This window comes from Acomys minous (assembly GCF_964271855.1).
Source record: "Acomys minous genome assembly, chromosome: 13".
Taxonomy (NCBI): Eukaryota; Metazoa; Chordata; class Mammalia; order Rodentia; family Muridae; genus Acomys; species Acomys minous.
The window spans coordinates 32,631,634-32,648,112 of NC_140495.1; the positions used below are offsets into that span (position 1 = coordinate 32,631,634).

The window sequence follows — 16,479 nt, forward strand, 5'->3', positions numbered from 1 at the left end:
AACTGACATATTTTAATAAAAATTTCTACGTCGACAACACGGTATTTAGGACATCTATTTTCATTGGTTTTTTTTGGGGGGGGTGGTTATTTTGTCAACTTGATACAAATTGGGTCATCTGGGAAGACGGAACATCAACTGGGAAAATGTCTCCACTAGATTGGCCTGTTGGCAACTCTGTGAGGTGTTTTCCTGATTAATTGTTGATGTGGGATGGATGTGTTCACTGCGGATAGTGCCAGCCCTGGGCAAATGGTCCTAAGCTGTATGAGAAGGCAGGCTGAGCAAGCATGGGGATCCGGCCAGGAAGCAGCACTCCTCCAGGGTCTCTGCTTTGTTCCTGCCTCCAGGGTCCTGCCTTGAGACCCTACCCCAACTTCCCTTTAAGATGGAGTGAGATTAAGAAGTATAAGCCAAATAGACCCCTTTTCTCTCTAAGTTGCTTTTGGTCATGGCATTTTATCACGGCAGTAAAAAAGTAATTAAATATACTACTTAAACATTATCCTATGTTTCCCAGGGATTCTGTGGGCCCTGCATATTTGACATTAAATGTAATATGGTTTGCATGGTTTTTATCTTTTTATGAAAGCAATTTGAATTGTCTTGCATTGTGTTTTTTAATTAGTGCTAACTTGGGGAAAGCATTGCTGCAAACGTATTTGAACCTCATTATGTGCACTCTGAGTTCTCCGGGTGGTTGTGTTGGGTCTGTTGTGAAGGGAGCAAAACATCTGTATGCCATAAAGTACTGTTGTGTGGAGAATAAAAATCCTAAATAAACAATACTAACAGGCCTCCTTATCTCTGATTTTTTAATAATCTTTCACTAATTTTTCTGAAGTCTTTTTTTTCTGGAAACAGTTTTTTTTTTCCTCATGATGATAAGGCATATTTTTCACTTTCACAGCTATTCCCATTTTTTTATTTCTGAGTGATGCGTGAGATGAAAAGGTCACACAATGCCACTTAGGCTTAGGACCCGTGATTCTTTTGCCATGGTCTCCCAAGTGCCAAAATTACAAGGGCGTGTCACTCTGCCTGGCTCTTCTGATCTTTTATTAGACATTAATGTTGAATTTTACTAAAGGTTTTACGGTGCTTATCTCAGTCATCTTTTCTTAAAATGTATTGCACTGCATGTGCTTCTTGACGTACTAGAGGTCACAATGCCACACACCTGCAATACCAGCTATCAAGAGGCTGGGAGAGGATGACCATAAGCTTTAGGCAGGCCTGGATTGTACAGTAACTTCCAGACCAGCCTGGACTTTATTGGAAGACCTGGTTTCAAAGCAACAAGTAATAAATACAGGCTGTTGTACGGTTACAGCCAGATATAGTGGCATACACTTGTAATCCCAGTGACAGGAGGTGGGGACAGAAGGATGCCTAGCCCTCACTGGCATGCCCGTCTATCCCAATTGATGAGCTATAGGCAAATGAAGACCAAGTCAGAGACATAGAAAATATCTCATATAAAATCACAGAAGAAAATTTCTCAATTTTAGAAGCAACACCCTCCTACTTTTCTCAGACTCTGAAAGCATGCCTGCTCATGTACAAGAGGCACATGGAACACTGCATAAGCGGGCCCAGAAGAGAAACTCCCCATACCATATTATAGTTAAAAATGCAAGACAAGTCCATCTGAATAACAGCAGAATTTTCTCAATGGAAAATTTAAAAGGCAGAAGAGCCCAGATCCATGTGTTTCAAATTCTGAAAGAACAGAAATTCCAACCTAAATTACTTTATCTAGCAAAATTGTCTGTTAAAATTGAAGCTTAATAAAATATGTCCATGATAAAAACAGATAAAAACAGAAGTCATGACCACCAAACTAACCCTATATAGAATACTTGATAAAGTATTTTGAAATACAGAAAAGATAAATACACCCAAGAAACTAAGTGGGTGGGGAGAATAAATGATGCTAGGATATAGGTTGTGGGAAGTAGGAATTAAAAAAAAATCATAAGAACCATCAAGTGGTAACATTTTCTATACATCGTTCAGTAATAACTGATTAAAAGCCTTGATTCTCCATCAAAAGACAGACTTGCCAACCAGATTGCAGAACATAACCCACACTTTTGTTGTTCACAAGAAGCATCCAACCTTAAGGACAGACACAATCTTAGAGAAAAGGATATAAACAGTATTCCGAGCAAATGGAACTAGGAAACAACAGTCCTCACTATTCTAGCCTCTGACAAAACAGACTTTCTACGTAGGACTCCAGTCATGCGAGAAATACAGTCAACAATTTTGAATGCTCAAAAGAAGAAACAAGTAACTAATAACACTTTTAAGTGCCCAATGTCATTAGCCAACAGGAAAATGGAAATGAAAATCCATCTCAGCCCATCAAGAAGTCATATGGCAGCAAATGCTGGTGAAGGCGTGGTGAAAGAGGAATCTTTATGCATTGTTAGTGGGAATGCAAACTGGTGCCACCACAGTGGAGAGCAGAAATAGAACCACCAAATGACCCAGGCATTCCTCCCAGGGCATTTACTCAGAGGACCCTAGATTCTACCTCAGAGATATTTGCTCATTCATGTTCACTCTTACCTTCACATATAAGTGGTAGCTCATTACATAGGAAATCTTTTTTTTTCTACCAAATTGTGCCCACTGAAACATTGTATGGTGCTGTCAAATAAATATGCCCACCTAACCCATATAGGAAAGCACTAGTCCCAGCAAAATGATGCTATGGACTCGGGCCTTGGGAGAAAGTTACGTCATGAGGACGGGGCACTGGTAGATGGAATCAGTTTTCTAAGAAGAGACATGAGAGATGCCATGTCAGCTATGGACAGAGCAAGAAGGTGTCACACTGCACACCAGGAAGAGGGCTCCTACTGAGAACTGAACTGAGAGGCACCTTAACCTTGGATATCTCAGTGTTCAGAACTGCAGGGAATAAATTTCTTCAGTTTCAGGTACCCATTTTCATGGCATTTTGCTGCAAAACATGAACTACTAAGGCATGTGTTATTCAGTGTTGGAAAGAAAGATTCTACCACAAGCCTCCTCCTTTCTCTTTTTCTGGAAGCCTCCTTTTCCCTCTCCCTCAGTAAGTGTCCTTTGCTGACTGAAATTCATTGTTCCACGAGGATCTGTATACACATTGGTCTCTTTTATAGATAACATATAGGACTTCTAATATATAGGTGTGGGTACATTTTCTTTGGGGTTACCTTTGCGATCTTTGTTGCATTAAGCCTGTATCCTTTCAGAACTGAATAGTGTACTTTCCAGTGTAATTCTCTCCCTAACCACCTTTCTCTCTGCTACAGTGAGGAAATGTTCCTCAAGCTTGCTCTCCATCTTCTGCTCCCTATCCCATAATGCTTTTTGTTAGCATTCTTTTCATAACTTCACTAGTGTTTTTGCACCACTGTCTTCTGATCATCTCAGCTTCTTTGCTTGCTTCATATGAAATCGCATGCTTGGGCTCAACATCAAGAACACAGCACTGAGGGACAGATGTGGTAGCCAACTGGAGGAGACAAAGCCCATGTACAGCGCAAACTAGATCAAACCAAACCAGTGGTTGCCATGGAGTCTGGCTTTTGCAAATTATTTTCCAAAACTAAAAATTAAATGAAATAAAATGAAAAATAAAACTTGAAGAAATACTGACTTTAATACCTGGCAACCCTTTAAACTTGAAACCAGGTTAGCCTACTTTGTCCAGGTTGGACTTAACGCCTCATAGTCTCCTGGGTTAGCCACACAAGCAGCTGTACCCTACTATACCAACATGCTATGTTCAATATTCCAGTTTTTAAAAAACATTCTTTGGATGACTGCTATGAACCAAATGTTTGTAGACTCAAACATTCAACATTGTAAAATTCTAGGGAATCTGAAAAAAACTAAGAAGAAGATAATGTGAATTTAGTTTGGGACATGTTTAATCAGAAACAAACAGCTGAAATCTCACAGAGAGCAGTTGGAAATGGATGGCTTTTCAGTGTTCAGAAAAACAAAGTCTCTATGAGGTCCTCTGATGGTATCAGTGCCAGCAGCTGTGCTGGCTTGTCCGGAGCCAGCCCAGGGTCATTCAAGGCTAAAAGAATCTACTGGCTGAGGCAAAATTCTGATGCCCCATTCCAAAGCTAAACTTCCTTATTTCAGCCTCTGCATAACTTCCTTATTTCAGCCTCTGCATAACTTCCTTATTTCAGCCTCTGCATAACTTCCTCATTTCAGCCTCTGCATAACCTCCTCCTTTCGACCTCTGCAGATGTTGTTTAGCCGGGTTGGCTCGGGACTTTCCAAGAGATAGTTAGCTAAAGTAAGATAGGAATTGTTTCAAGATGAACCACAGGATGTTCCCCTGCTGAGATCACCTGGAGACATTCTCAGACCCCCTACTGCTTGGCCCCTGCTTCCACCCCATATAAGCTTTTGCTTTTGATTCAATAAACAGACCTTGATAGGAGTTCTACTTGGTCTCGTCTCCTTCCTTCTCGTCCCATCTTTTCAGGTATGGCTCCCCTCGCGACCCCGTAATTACTGGTCCTGCTGGACGGGACACGTGGCGCCCAACGTGGCCACGAGGTACGAGCCCTCTACCACGACAGAGACCCTTCGTGGGAAATAATTCACAAATGCCGCGGTCAAGTATCTCACCGAGGTCAAAAGTACCTCCGATCGTCTTGGGTGCGGGCCTGCCGCTCACAGGACCTCTCCGCACTTAGGTAGGTGTTCATCTCTGTCAATAAGATGGGTTAAAGTCTCTCAAAGGAGGCGTAATTTATTCGCCACCTTAAAATTTTTCTCAGGGAAAGAGGAGTTAGAGTTAAAAAAGCCCTTGTAAGCATTAGCTTTTCTTACAGAGATTCAAACAGTCCTTCAGGACACAGGGAACTCGGGTATTGCTTTATAATTGTCATGTCAAATTTTATGTCTATGTCTGTAAATTTGTTTAATTTTTTAAAATACTGTTTCATTTTTCTATGTCTTGATAGAGGGCTAAGCTTTACTCGCTGGCCAATTTTCTAAAACAGTGCAGCACAACATGGCACACACAGCCTATGAGACAGTAAGAGTATTGCCTCTGAGGCAGGAGCAGGCCTGCCCTTTCCAGGGCCTGGACCCAGGCACAGTGGCTGCCTGTGGGGCTTGCCTCTTACAGAACAGGCATGGCTGCAAACATGTGACAAGTTGAAAAAGCACGGTCTAAGAAATAGAGTTTATTGCCTAAAACTTAGAATTTTCTTGCTTAATTTTTTTGCTTGTAAGTGACTAACAGTTTTTCAAATTGGTCTAGCAAATAGAGTTAATTCCAAATTCCTTAGCTACAAGGGGTTTATAATTTTCTTGTTTATTTGCTTAATGTTTACTTGAAATATTTCTAAAAAATTTTAGGTGCTCAAATAAGAGATATAAACTAGTTTTGTCCTTGGAAACAAACATTTACAGCTGAGAGTTTCCAGCTTAGATCCAACTAACTAAACAAGTCCAGGGCTAATATTTCCTTGGGCCAGATAATTTTACAGACACTGCTCCTAGTTATCTGTGGGCTTGACTCCTACAGAGCAGAGATGGCTACAGACACGTGGCTAGTTGGAGAGGCGGAACTAGGAGGCTGATAGAGTTCTAAACTAGGCTAGGGAATGTAGTTAACTACCTAGGACTTAGAATTTTCTTGTTTTCCTGATTAGTTTTTGTTTGAGATGTTTAAAATTTTTTTACTAAAATTAGAATAAAACAATTAAACAAGTCATGGTGGCACATGCCTTTAATCCCAGCACTCCGGAGACAGAGACAAGTGGATCTCTGTGACAGGGCATGGTGGTGCATACCTTTAATCCTAACACTTGGAGATTAACAGAGACAGAACTCTTAAATTTCAACCTGATCTCCACAGAGCGTGATCTACTGATAAGCTAATTTTCTTACAAAGATGTAAGTTTTTAAACTTATATTAGACTTAAGGATTGTTTTTTCACTGTATCCCCTGCACCCCAGGCAGATAAGATCTCTTGGAGAAGTGATGCCCCTGTCAGGGTAGACCAGTGGCCTCTGACACCCCCTAAATTACAGGCTGCCCTAACTCTCGTTGAGTCTGCCATTAACAACCAAACTATCTCCTTTTTTGACCCTACTAAACCCTTACAATTCATTGTCCTTCCCACCCCTTTTACACCCACGGGGGTGTTTTGGCAGGGCGCCCCCCTTTACTGGGTACACCTCCCTTCGGAATCGTCTAAGGTTCTTGCCACCTACCCATCTCTGGTGGCCCAGCTCATAAAGGATGGCCGCTTACAATCGAGAAAAACCTTTGGAAAAGACCCTGACATTTTGATCCTCCCCTATACCCCAGCTCAGATTAATTGGCTATTTATCAATTCTGATATCTGGGCCATTAATTGCATAGATTTTCAAGGCAAAATCGATAACCATTATCCCCCCGATAGGTTGCTTCAATTCCTTTACAAAATGCCTATTATTTTCCCTAAAAGGACGAAATTGTCCCCTATCTCCCAGGCTAGTTTAGTTTTTACGGATGGATCTTCTAATGGTATAGCAGCTTATTCCATTGATGGAGTAACCACTCGTGTGTCTTCCCCTTTTCTTTCGGCACAGCTAGTTGAGTTATACGCTATAATACAGGTATTTACAGCCCTCCCAGACCATTCCTTTAACCTATATACCGACAGCGCCTACATTGCCTGTTCGGTCCCCTTGCTAGAAACAGTGCCTCACATAAAACCTACCACTAATGCTGCCCCATTATTTGCGGCATTACAAAGCCTTATCCATCGGCGCACCAAACCCTTTTTTGTTGGACATATTAGGGCTCATTCTGGACTCCCTGGACCTCTTGCCGAGGGAAACCGGTTAGTCGATGCCGCCACCCAGATGGTCGGGTCTATTCAGGTTCAAGATTATCCCTCTGATCTAATTTCCCAAGCCCAACAGGCCCACGAGCTCCACCATCTTAATGCCCACACCCTTAGGTTGCGGTTCAAAATTACCAGAGAACAGGCTAGACAGATAGTTCGTAATTGTAAGAGTTGTTTGACTTTTCTCCCCGAAGCCCACTTCGGGGTCAACCCTCGAGGACTGGTCCCAGGCGAATTGTGGCAAATGGACATTACCCATGTTGCCTCTTTTGGAAAACAAAAATATGTCCATGTTACCATTGATACATATAGTGGCTTTCTTTACGCCTCCCTTCAAACGGGAGAGGCCACTAAAAATGTCATCAACCATGTACTAACTTGCCTCTCTGTCATGGGACAGCCTAGAACTATCAAAACAGACAATGGACCTGGATATACCAGCACCAGTTTTAAACAATTTTGTGCCCAATTAAACATCAAACATATTACTGGCATTCCCTACAACCCGCAGGGACAGGGAATTGTCGAGCGAGCTCACCAAACGCTTAAAAATATGCTGCTGAAATTACAAGGTACAGGGGGAACACTCTTCCCCACATTGGGCAATAACAAAACCCTTCTGTGCCATGCACTTTTTGTCTTAAATTTCCTTACCCTAGACAAAAATCACAGATCAGCAGCGGATCGCTTATGGCATACTACAACCTCTCAGACTTATGCTCAAGCCTTATGGAAAGATCCATTCACCTCCCGGTGGCAGGGTCCCGACCCTATTCTTATTTGAGGAAAGGGACATTGTTAACTCCTCTTCCTCTATCACTCATCAAACACCGTGGCTTACTTTGGAAGTGGACTTATGTATGCTGGCCTTGGGAGCCAGCGAGGCCTGGGGAACACCCTCCTATTATATGCCCCAAGATAAGCCACTGGATCTTCGGCCTGAGGGTGTCCAAGCAGGATGTGATGGACAAGTGCCCAGGTACTTTTTGGGAGAAAAACCCATTTATGTGTGTCCCGGGGGACACAGAGATCGCTCCCTTGGTCACAAATGCGGCTTCTCTAGTGACTTTTACTGTGCCGCTTGGGGATGTGAGACTACGGGAGATACCTATTGGAAACCTTCATCTTCTTGGGATTATATAACTGTTAAAAGAAAGGATCTCCCAGAGACAGTTGACCCCTCTGGCACACGTGACTGTAGTAATTGGTGCAACCCCCTTGTGATTACCTTCACTGACAAAGGAAAGAAAGCCACATGGGAGAATCGAGGCCTAGAGTGGGGACTTAGGTTATATACAGTTGGATATGATCCTGGCCTTACTTTTAAAATTAAACTACTCAAGACCATTCCCAATTCAAAACCGGTGGCCATTGGCCCAAATCAGGTCCTACAGAACCTGCGGTCTGATCCACGCCACCCAACAGCCACTGGTACACCCCATACCACCCTGTTTCAACCCACCGTACCTCCCGGCCCCTCACCTTCTGTTAATATTATCCTGACCATGGTTAATGAATCCTGGTCTGCCCTGCACGCTGTTCGTCCCAACCTTGCAGATGATTGTTGGTTATGTTATCATGCTTCCCCACCCTTTTATGAGGGTGTTGCTATCCTTAACAATCTTACTGCTACTAACGACTCCTCCCTGGTTCTCTGGAACCCAGAGGCCAGGGAAGGCATGACCCTGGCCCAAGTCTCAGGCCTGGGGCTCTGCATCAGGGGACCCAGGATGCGTTTACCCTCCTTTATTTCTCCTCTGTGTAATCAGACCCTTGAGGTCAGTGGTGGCTCCACCTACCTGGTAGCCCCAAATGATACATATTTGGCATGTTCCACTGGCCTAACCCCATTTATCGTGGTACAGCCTTTCCTACAACAATATGATTACTGTGTGCTTGTTCAGCTACTTCCTCGATTAACAGTTTATTCTACAGATGAATTTCTCAACTTCTGGACTCCTCCGGGTACACCATCCAGAGTCAAACGCGAGCCCATTACAGCCGCAACCATCGCGGTTCTACTGGGGCTCGGGGCTGTCGGGGCCGGGACGGGCATTTCATCTTTAGTGATCTCCAATCAAAACTATCACCCGCTTAGTGCAGCCATAGATAAGGATATTGCTGAAATACAGGTTGCTATGGCAGCTTTAAAGGATTCGCTTTCCTCCCTTGCAGAAGTGGTACTGCAGAATAGGAGAGGGCTAGATTTGCTGTTTTTACAACAAGGGGGATTATGCGCAGCACTCAAAGAAGAATGCTGTTTCTATACCGATAAAACTGGGATCGTAGAAGATAGCATGAGGAAGGTCAGAGAAAGTCTAGAAAATCGCAAGCGGGAGCGAGATAGAGCTGAATCCTGGTATAAAAACTGGTTTTCTGCTTCCCCTCTTCTGACTACCCTCCTCCCTTCGTTGCTGGGACCTCTTATAGGGTTCTTGTTACTAATATCTTTTGGACTGTGGGCTTTCAGAAAGATTACTGACTTTGTCAAATGCCAAATAGACTCTGCCATACAGGGACCCACCCATGTGGAAGTTCATTACCACAGGCTCGAACCACCTGACCCCGAGGCAAAAGACTGTGCCGTCCTTGATAATGCGGCTAAAAGTAGCCTCGACTTCAACAAGCTGAGACCTAAGGGCTTGAGTCGATTGTTCGCTTGAGAGGGTGCGAGGCTAAGCACTGCAGGGAACCATGCCAGACACCTTGGTAGGTTCCTGAGGAGCACGCCTGACTGCATATAGGCTGACGCGCATAAAGGATGTTACTATCCTTTTCCTGTCCTCCGCAAACGCGTCTGGGAGGTTGGGGACATGTGTGACCTGAAAAAATGGCCATGCAGTGACCTCTTAACGCAACGCCCATCTTCAGGAGGGTCAGGCCTCTACTCCCCCCTCTCTCTCTCTCTCTCTGCTTCTATTTTAAAAAGTGGCCTCGACTTCAACAAGCTGAAACCTAAGGGCTTGAGTCGATTGTTCGCTTGAGAGGGTGCGAGGCTAAGCACTGCAGGGAACCATGCCAGACACCTCGGTAGGTTCCTGAGGAGCACGCCTGACTGCATATAGGCTGACGCGCATAAAGGATGTTACTATCCTTTTCCTGTCCTCCGCAAACGCGTCTGGGAGGTTGGGGACATGTGTGACCTGAAAAAATGGCCATGCAGTGACCTCTTAACGCAACGCCCATCTTCAGGAGGGTCAGGCCTCTACTCCCCTCTCTCTCTCTCTCTCTCTCTGCTTCTATTTAATAAAGAAGGGGCAGATGTCCGGAGCCAGCCCAGGGTCATTCAAGGCTAAAAGAATCTACTGGCTGAGGCAAAATTCTGATGCCCCATTCCAAAGCTAAACTTCCTTATTTCAGCCTCTGCATAACTTCCTTATTTCAGCCTCTGCATAACTTCCTTATTTCAGCCTCTGCATAACTTCTTCATTTCAGCCTCTGCATAACCTCCTCCTTTCGACCTCTGCAGATGTTGTTTAGCCGGGTTGGCTCGGGACTTTCCAAGAGATAGTTAGCTAAAGTAAGATAGGAATTGTTTCAAGATGAACCACAGGATGTTCCCCTGCTGAGATCACCTGGAGACATTCTCAGACCCCCTACTGCTTGGCCCCTGCTTCCACCCCATATAAGCTTTTGCTTTTGATTCAATAAACAGACCTTGATAGGAGTTCTACTTGGTCTCGTCTCCTTCCTTCTCGTCCCATCTTTTCAGGTATGGCTCCCCTCGCGACCCCGTAATTACTGGTCCTGCTGGACGGGACACTGGCTAGCTTTATGTCAACTTTATACAAGCAAGAGTTATTTGGCAAGAAGGAACCACAATTAAACAGATACAAGCACCAGACTGGCCAGTAGGTAAGCCTGTGGGGGCACATTCATGATGGATGATTGATGGGGAAGGGCAAGTTCACAGTTGGTGACATCCTGGGCTGAGTAAGAAAGCAGAGCAAGTCATGAAGAGTAAGCCATTAAGTAGCACACCTCAATGGTCTCTGCTTTATTCTTGCCATGAGGTTCCCGCCCGGAGCTCCTGCCCTGACTTCCCTGGATGACAGACTGTGACCTGGAGCTCCAAGATGAATATAATAAACCCTTTCCTCCCCAAGTTGCTTTTGGTAATAGTGTTTTATCACAGCAATAGAAACCCTAACGAAGACAGCTGCCCTATGTGTATTCCATGACCTGTGCTAGGGTTGTTAGGAGTTATAGATTCTTGATTCTCACATACTCCAAACTTAAGAGTTGAATAATATGAATGTTTAAGAATAATTAAATGAATAATAAAAAGCTGTTAATGCCAGGCCTGATGGTACATACCGGCAATGCCTGTGAGTGTGAGGCCAGCCTAGACTACATAGGTAATGTGAAGCCAGCTTGGGCCACATAGAAAAAAAATATTCAGAGAATACAGAAATAATGGCAATTTTTATTTTAGAGGTGTGTGTACTAAACTCAGGAAATAGTATTCAACTAAATCACGGACCAGAAAGTATAGGTGTGAGCTAGCTGCACATATAGGCTGGTTTCTTCCAGGTCCTAAGTATCTCATAAAGATTTCTCAATGGAGCATGGCTAGCTACCGTGGAGGAAAGACGGGACAAGGCCAAACACAGGATCACTGTCCCCACAATATGGAGAAATAAAACAGGGGTAAACATTAAGCCCCAGCATTGTCAGACTCCTTAAAAAGGACACTCATAAAAGAACACGAGATCATCATTACAAAGAGCAGAGGAAGGACACATTGTGACCTTATGTACAAATATCAATTGATCTAAGAACTCAGAGGTACTGCAGGCTAATCATGAGTAATAAACAGGTTGGCATACCCAGGTCGTCTTCTCTTCTACTAAGCAACATCATTATTTTTTCCCCAAGACGTTGGTAAACCATTTATTGTACCAGAAAGGCTCAGAAGTGTACAGACCTGGCTTCAGGGTGAGATCCCTGTGCAGCGGCTACTTCACGTGTTACTTCAGGAGGTTCACGCTTCTGGAGTCACTGGGGGACTCCCGACTGCTGCCTCAACCTTGGGGTCCAGGGTTAGGCTATAGTCTTAGGGAACAAGCGCTGCTTCTCTTGGTCGGCCACAACCTTGCCGTTGAGTGCCTCCGCAATGGCGAGCGCAAACTCGAAGCTCGTCCCAGGCCCTCGGCTGGGGAGGATATTCATTATTTTGGCCTTATCCTGTGGGTGTGTTGTGACCTTGCTTCCAAAACCTATTTTATGAGTCAATAGAGCTGTAGGACCCACACAGATGGCAGCTATGAGGCCCTCCCTGCTCTCTTGCTCCCTCAGGATATCCTTCACCACAGGCGACTCAGATAAATTCCGGGCACTCAGATTTCCTCCTGGAAGAACCACCACATCGTACGGTCCCTGCTTTCTTGCATCTTCAAGACCGGCATAGGGACAAATCATTACATCACGGCTACACTGCACGGGCTCTTTCCCAGCCAGGCCTGCAACGATGGTGACTTTAATCCCCGCCCGTGCTCTTTTGGAAGCCATTTCTATTTCTTAAAGACTGCACCCGCGCCTCCTCCACCCATGCGAAGCCCCAGCCAGCGCCTACGCAACCCAGTACCCAGCCCAGTCACACAGACTCGCAGGCAGCACGCATGCGCGTCCGCAACGTCAGTTTTAAACGGTTGTTGTTGTTAGTTTTCTTAATGTAATTTTGAAACGGCACGTACATATCTGTGTATGGATGCATGTATATAGGTTGCATGTATGTGTGTGTGCATGCATTGAAAGCCAGATGTCAATGTCGGGTGCCTTACTCGCTCACTTCTACACTTTATTTATTGATCTTTTGTTTAATTTGGTTCAGGGTCTCTCAGTGAGCTTTGAGCTCACTGGTTGCCTAGACTGGCTGGGTACTAAGCCCCAGAGATTTTTTCTGTCTGCTTTTTTTTTTTTTTTTTTTTTTTTTGGTTTTTCAAGACAAGGTTTCTCTGTGTAGCCTTGGGTGTCCTGGACTAATCTGTGTCTGCTTTCTTGGGGCCAAGATGACAGACACATGCCATTGTTCCTGGCTTTTTACACGGGAAGCGGTGATTCCCAAGTCAGGTCCTTGCGCTGTCACAGTAAAGATTTTTACTGACTCTGGAGGATCCTGCTCCACCTGATCATGGCCATTACAAGCAGAAAACAGAGAAGCTTCACTTTTCTTGTGCCCTGTGTGAGTGTTCTATCTCAGGAGGCTCTATACCTTGCCACTTGGATTGCCCCCACAACCCTTGTATTTCTCCAGGTGGTCTAGACTTACAGTCCAGAAGAGAGGATCAGTAATTATCAGAATTGGACACAGTTTAGATAAGTTACTTAGAATCACTCAGCTCATTAAGCAGAGGTCTGGATTTCAACCCATGACTGACCCCTGCTCCTGCAAATCCCTTGGCTTCCTAAGATGGCAACATCCCGACCTCTGTGTCAGTCAAGCCATTTTACCTGACAAGCGCACCCACTTATCATTCAGTTGGTACCAGCAGACATAGCGGGAAGTCTCATGCTGGAAGTCTCCGAGAGGCTGGGCTCTGGTTCTTTCAGTGAAAAGGAGACAGACTGAATGGAAATAGGAACCGTATGTCCTGAATGTTGCCACAGAGGCACGCAGAAAAGTAATGGCTGTCACCTTGTCTCTTGGGACACTTGAAACCATAAAGGAAGCAGATCCAAGCGCCCTCTGGAAAATGCCAACCAATATTTAAAGGATTCATGCATCCATTTTCCCCCATTTGTCAAACACTATTTCCTATTTTCTGGATTTTTAACAAAAGCTGTCTCCTTTCATATTAAATATATTCCTGTTTCATATACTTGTAGCTTGGGATGTGCATTTGACATGATATTGACATTGTCAAGGGAAATCAGGGGCAGAGACAATGTTAGAGACAGATTGTCTGAGCTGATAGCTTGAAGAAGCAACAGAACAGAAGCAATAAAGAAGATGGGCAGCTGAGTATGAGGAAGGGAGAAACAGGAAGAGGTAGGGCACTTTCTAACAGCAGGGTGCAGATGCATCAGGCAGAGGTGTCAGACAGTCCTCCACACTGAAGGGTTCTGAGCCTCAGACTGTCAGTCATCGACAGATTCCAGACATCAGATGACATCATTTGTCTATGATCATCCTGAAAGCATAAAGCATTCAGGAGCCATCCGGTGCCATAATTATTACTGCTATTGTTATTTAATCAGTTGTTCTGGGTGCCCGCCTTTGGAAGGACAATTTCAGACCAGTGGGGAATGAGAATTGTCTTTAGTTTATGATTGGCCTTTTTTCCCCCCCCCTGTATGTGTCATCCTCAGCTCCAGGAGTCAGGCTAGATCAGGGAAGACCAACGCTCTATATTAACAATACTCTATGTTCTATATTAATAAAAACTAGTCAGCACATGCACACGAAATTCATACTTTGCAGAGCATTTTAATCCCCCCCTTATTATACATCAGCCACCCCACAACCAGCTGAAGAGTCATACGGCAGAGTGAGCAGCGCCAGGAACAGCTGAGCAAGCAAGCACACCAAGCGTCTGCTCTCCAAGGGCAAGGATAGGAGTGTTGGCCTTTCCGCTGCTCCCACACGAGACCTCTGCTCTCTCTGCTGTCCTGACTCATCCATCTCGAGCAAGAAGAAGACAGAACAGCTGAGGATTCCGCTGAGTCCATTGACCCTTTGTACTCCGGCAAGCTCCTCGGCAGTCAGGGAAGAGACTCGACCCAGGTGGCTTTCTCTTTCTGCTTCCACATCCATACACAGCCGTCTGGCACCTTTAAAACATTAAGAGCCCTCAACATCTCACTCTGAGTTTTACTTATCTGCTGGCCCCACCATATTATATACTGCATGAGGGAGGCTTTCCATGGAGTTAGGACAGACCCCAGCCTTGGGAAGTGTTCAGTGAACATTTCTTATGGATAAATAAACAAATGAATGAGTTGTGGGTGAGTGAGAATTGTTTGGCATTATTGAGTCCTGCATATGGGTCCTTGGTCATTGGCCTGGCCTGTGCTATGGAGGGTAGTGCCTTTGACATCTCTGTCTTCTTTCTTCCCAGCAGTGCCTGACTTAACTCTGTTAACCACACGTCTGCTCTGTGCCTGCAGGTCAGTCTGTTGCTCAGCTTCTGGTTTGTTCAAGCCTAATGTTTCTCTCAGATCTAGAACATGAGTGATATTAAAAATAGAAGGTAACACACAGAAGGGTGGAAAGATTTAAGCAAGGAAGGAGAGGAGGGATGGGATGGTGGATCAATCCAAACTAAGGACAAATAAAGGAGCCATAAGAAAAAAAAAAAAAGGTAGACTAGGAAACGGAAGTAAAATAATCCAGGTCACTCACTGGCACGTATAGCCCTAGGCTCGTGGCCAGTCAGACTCACTGGACCCAAGAAACTAAATTTTAGGAAGCCTCCAGTTATTGTATTTGCACAACTTTGGGGTCTCCTGTTGAAGTAAAGAGATGTATCTGGCACTGAAAAGCTCGTTGAGGCAACCCCTGGCCTTGGTCGACCTCATCACCTGGAAGGGAAACATGGGTATCTATGGTCCAGGGAGAGTCCTGCTCTCTGCCCCAGATGCTCGATGTGAATAAGGGAGAATCTGTGCAGCCCTGCAAGCACCTGCAACACCTTGTTTCCGTGAGACGGTAAAGCCTAAAGACCAAGCCACTCCCGGCCCTGAAGTTCCTGAAGAGGGAAGACATAGAGTCTGTGCCCTTGATGACAACCCTGGGACATCAAATCAACCAAACGTAGAGTGCGTTCTATGTCGGGTTTCTCATTGTGTCAAGTAATAAATGCCTTTATTGCGTAAGTCCCAGTGAGTCAAGCTTTCTGTTGCTTACCAAAGGCACCCTGATTAATTCAGCTCCTGGCAGCAATAGCTATATAGCACATCTCCACTTAAGCAGCCAAAGTCCAAACAGTAATCAACTCACTTCTCTCCAACTGGGTGTTTCTATGTCAGGCGCTGTGCTGAGTGCTCAGTATTGATTATCTCAAGTACTCTCCATGGCCAATCCTACCAGGCAGCAACTTATAAGGTGTCCTCATTTATAGATAGGGAAACCCAGGGAAAGAGCCTTGTGTGCCTCTTCCAAAGCAAGTGGCTTTAAATGCCAGGATTTAAATGCAAGGTTTCGTCAATCAACTTCCCCCGTTAAAACTGCTGATCCAAACACTTTGTAGCCTGTTGATGATCCAATGGCATGCAAGTAAGCCCTTCTTCTACAAGAAATGGGGTGCTGAGTCTTGTCACTGGTATTTTAATAGCCAGAATGATGTCCAGAAATCCAGCAACTGGGAAGGTGCCAACCCACCCTGAAATATCTGCCAAAGGAAAACGCCAGCCTCCCAACAGAAAAACTGGTAGATCTGGCAGTCTTGGGTGGGCGTCAAGCCAGCCGCAGGGAGCGTGAGGATATCCAGCCCTTGACATCAAAGAAGATAGGGCCTGGAGAGGCAGCAATTGGTCATCCCTCCGCAAGGTCCTGCCCCAGTGAGCATAGCTGTAAACTCAGTGGAGTAGCAAGAGTGGGGAATGCAAATGTTAACTGAGTTCTAAGCACAGTGAGGACTCACCTCTTGTTTGAAGTATATTAACTTTG

The 16,479-nt window shown here is 44.8% G+C and overlaps 1 protein-coding gene across 2 annotated transcripts in view; it reads right to left on the bottom strand.

Annotated features, from left to right (window-relative positions):
* Positions 1-14,298: 14,298 nt before the first annotated feature.
* Positions 14,299-16,479, bottom strand: part of MTHFS (methenyltetrahydrofolate synthetase) — a 164,047-nt gene continuing 161,866 nt past the window's right edge. For both annotated transcript variants that reach the window (XM_084753435.1, XM_084753434.1), the window contains one exon: positions 14,299-14,642. In XM_084753435.1, the coding sequence (XP_084609561.1) occupies positions 14,314-14,642 (329 nt within the window). In that variant the 3' untranslated portion in view covers positions 14,299-14,313. The remainder of the gene's footprint in view (positions 14,643-16,479) is intronic.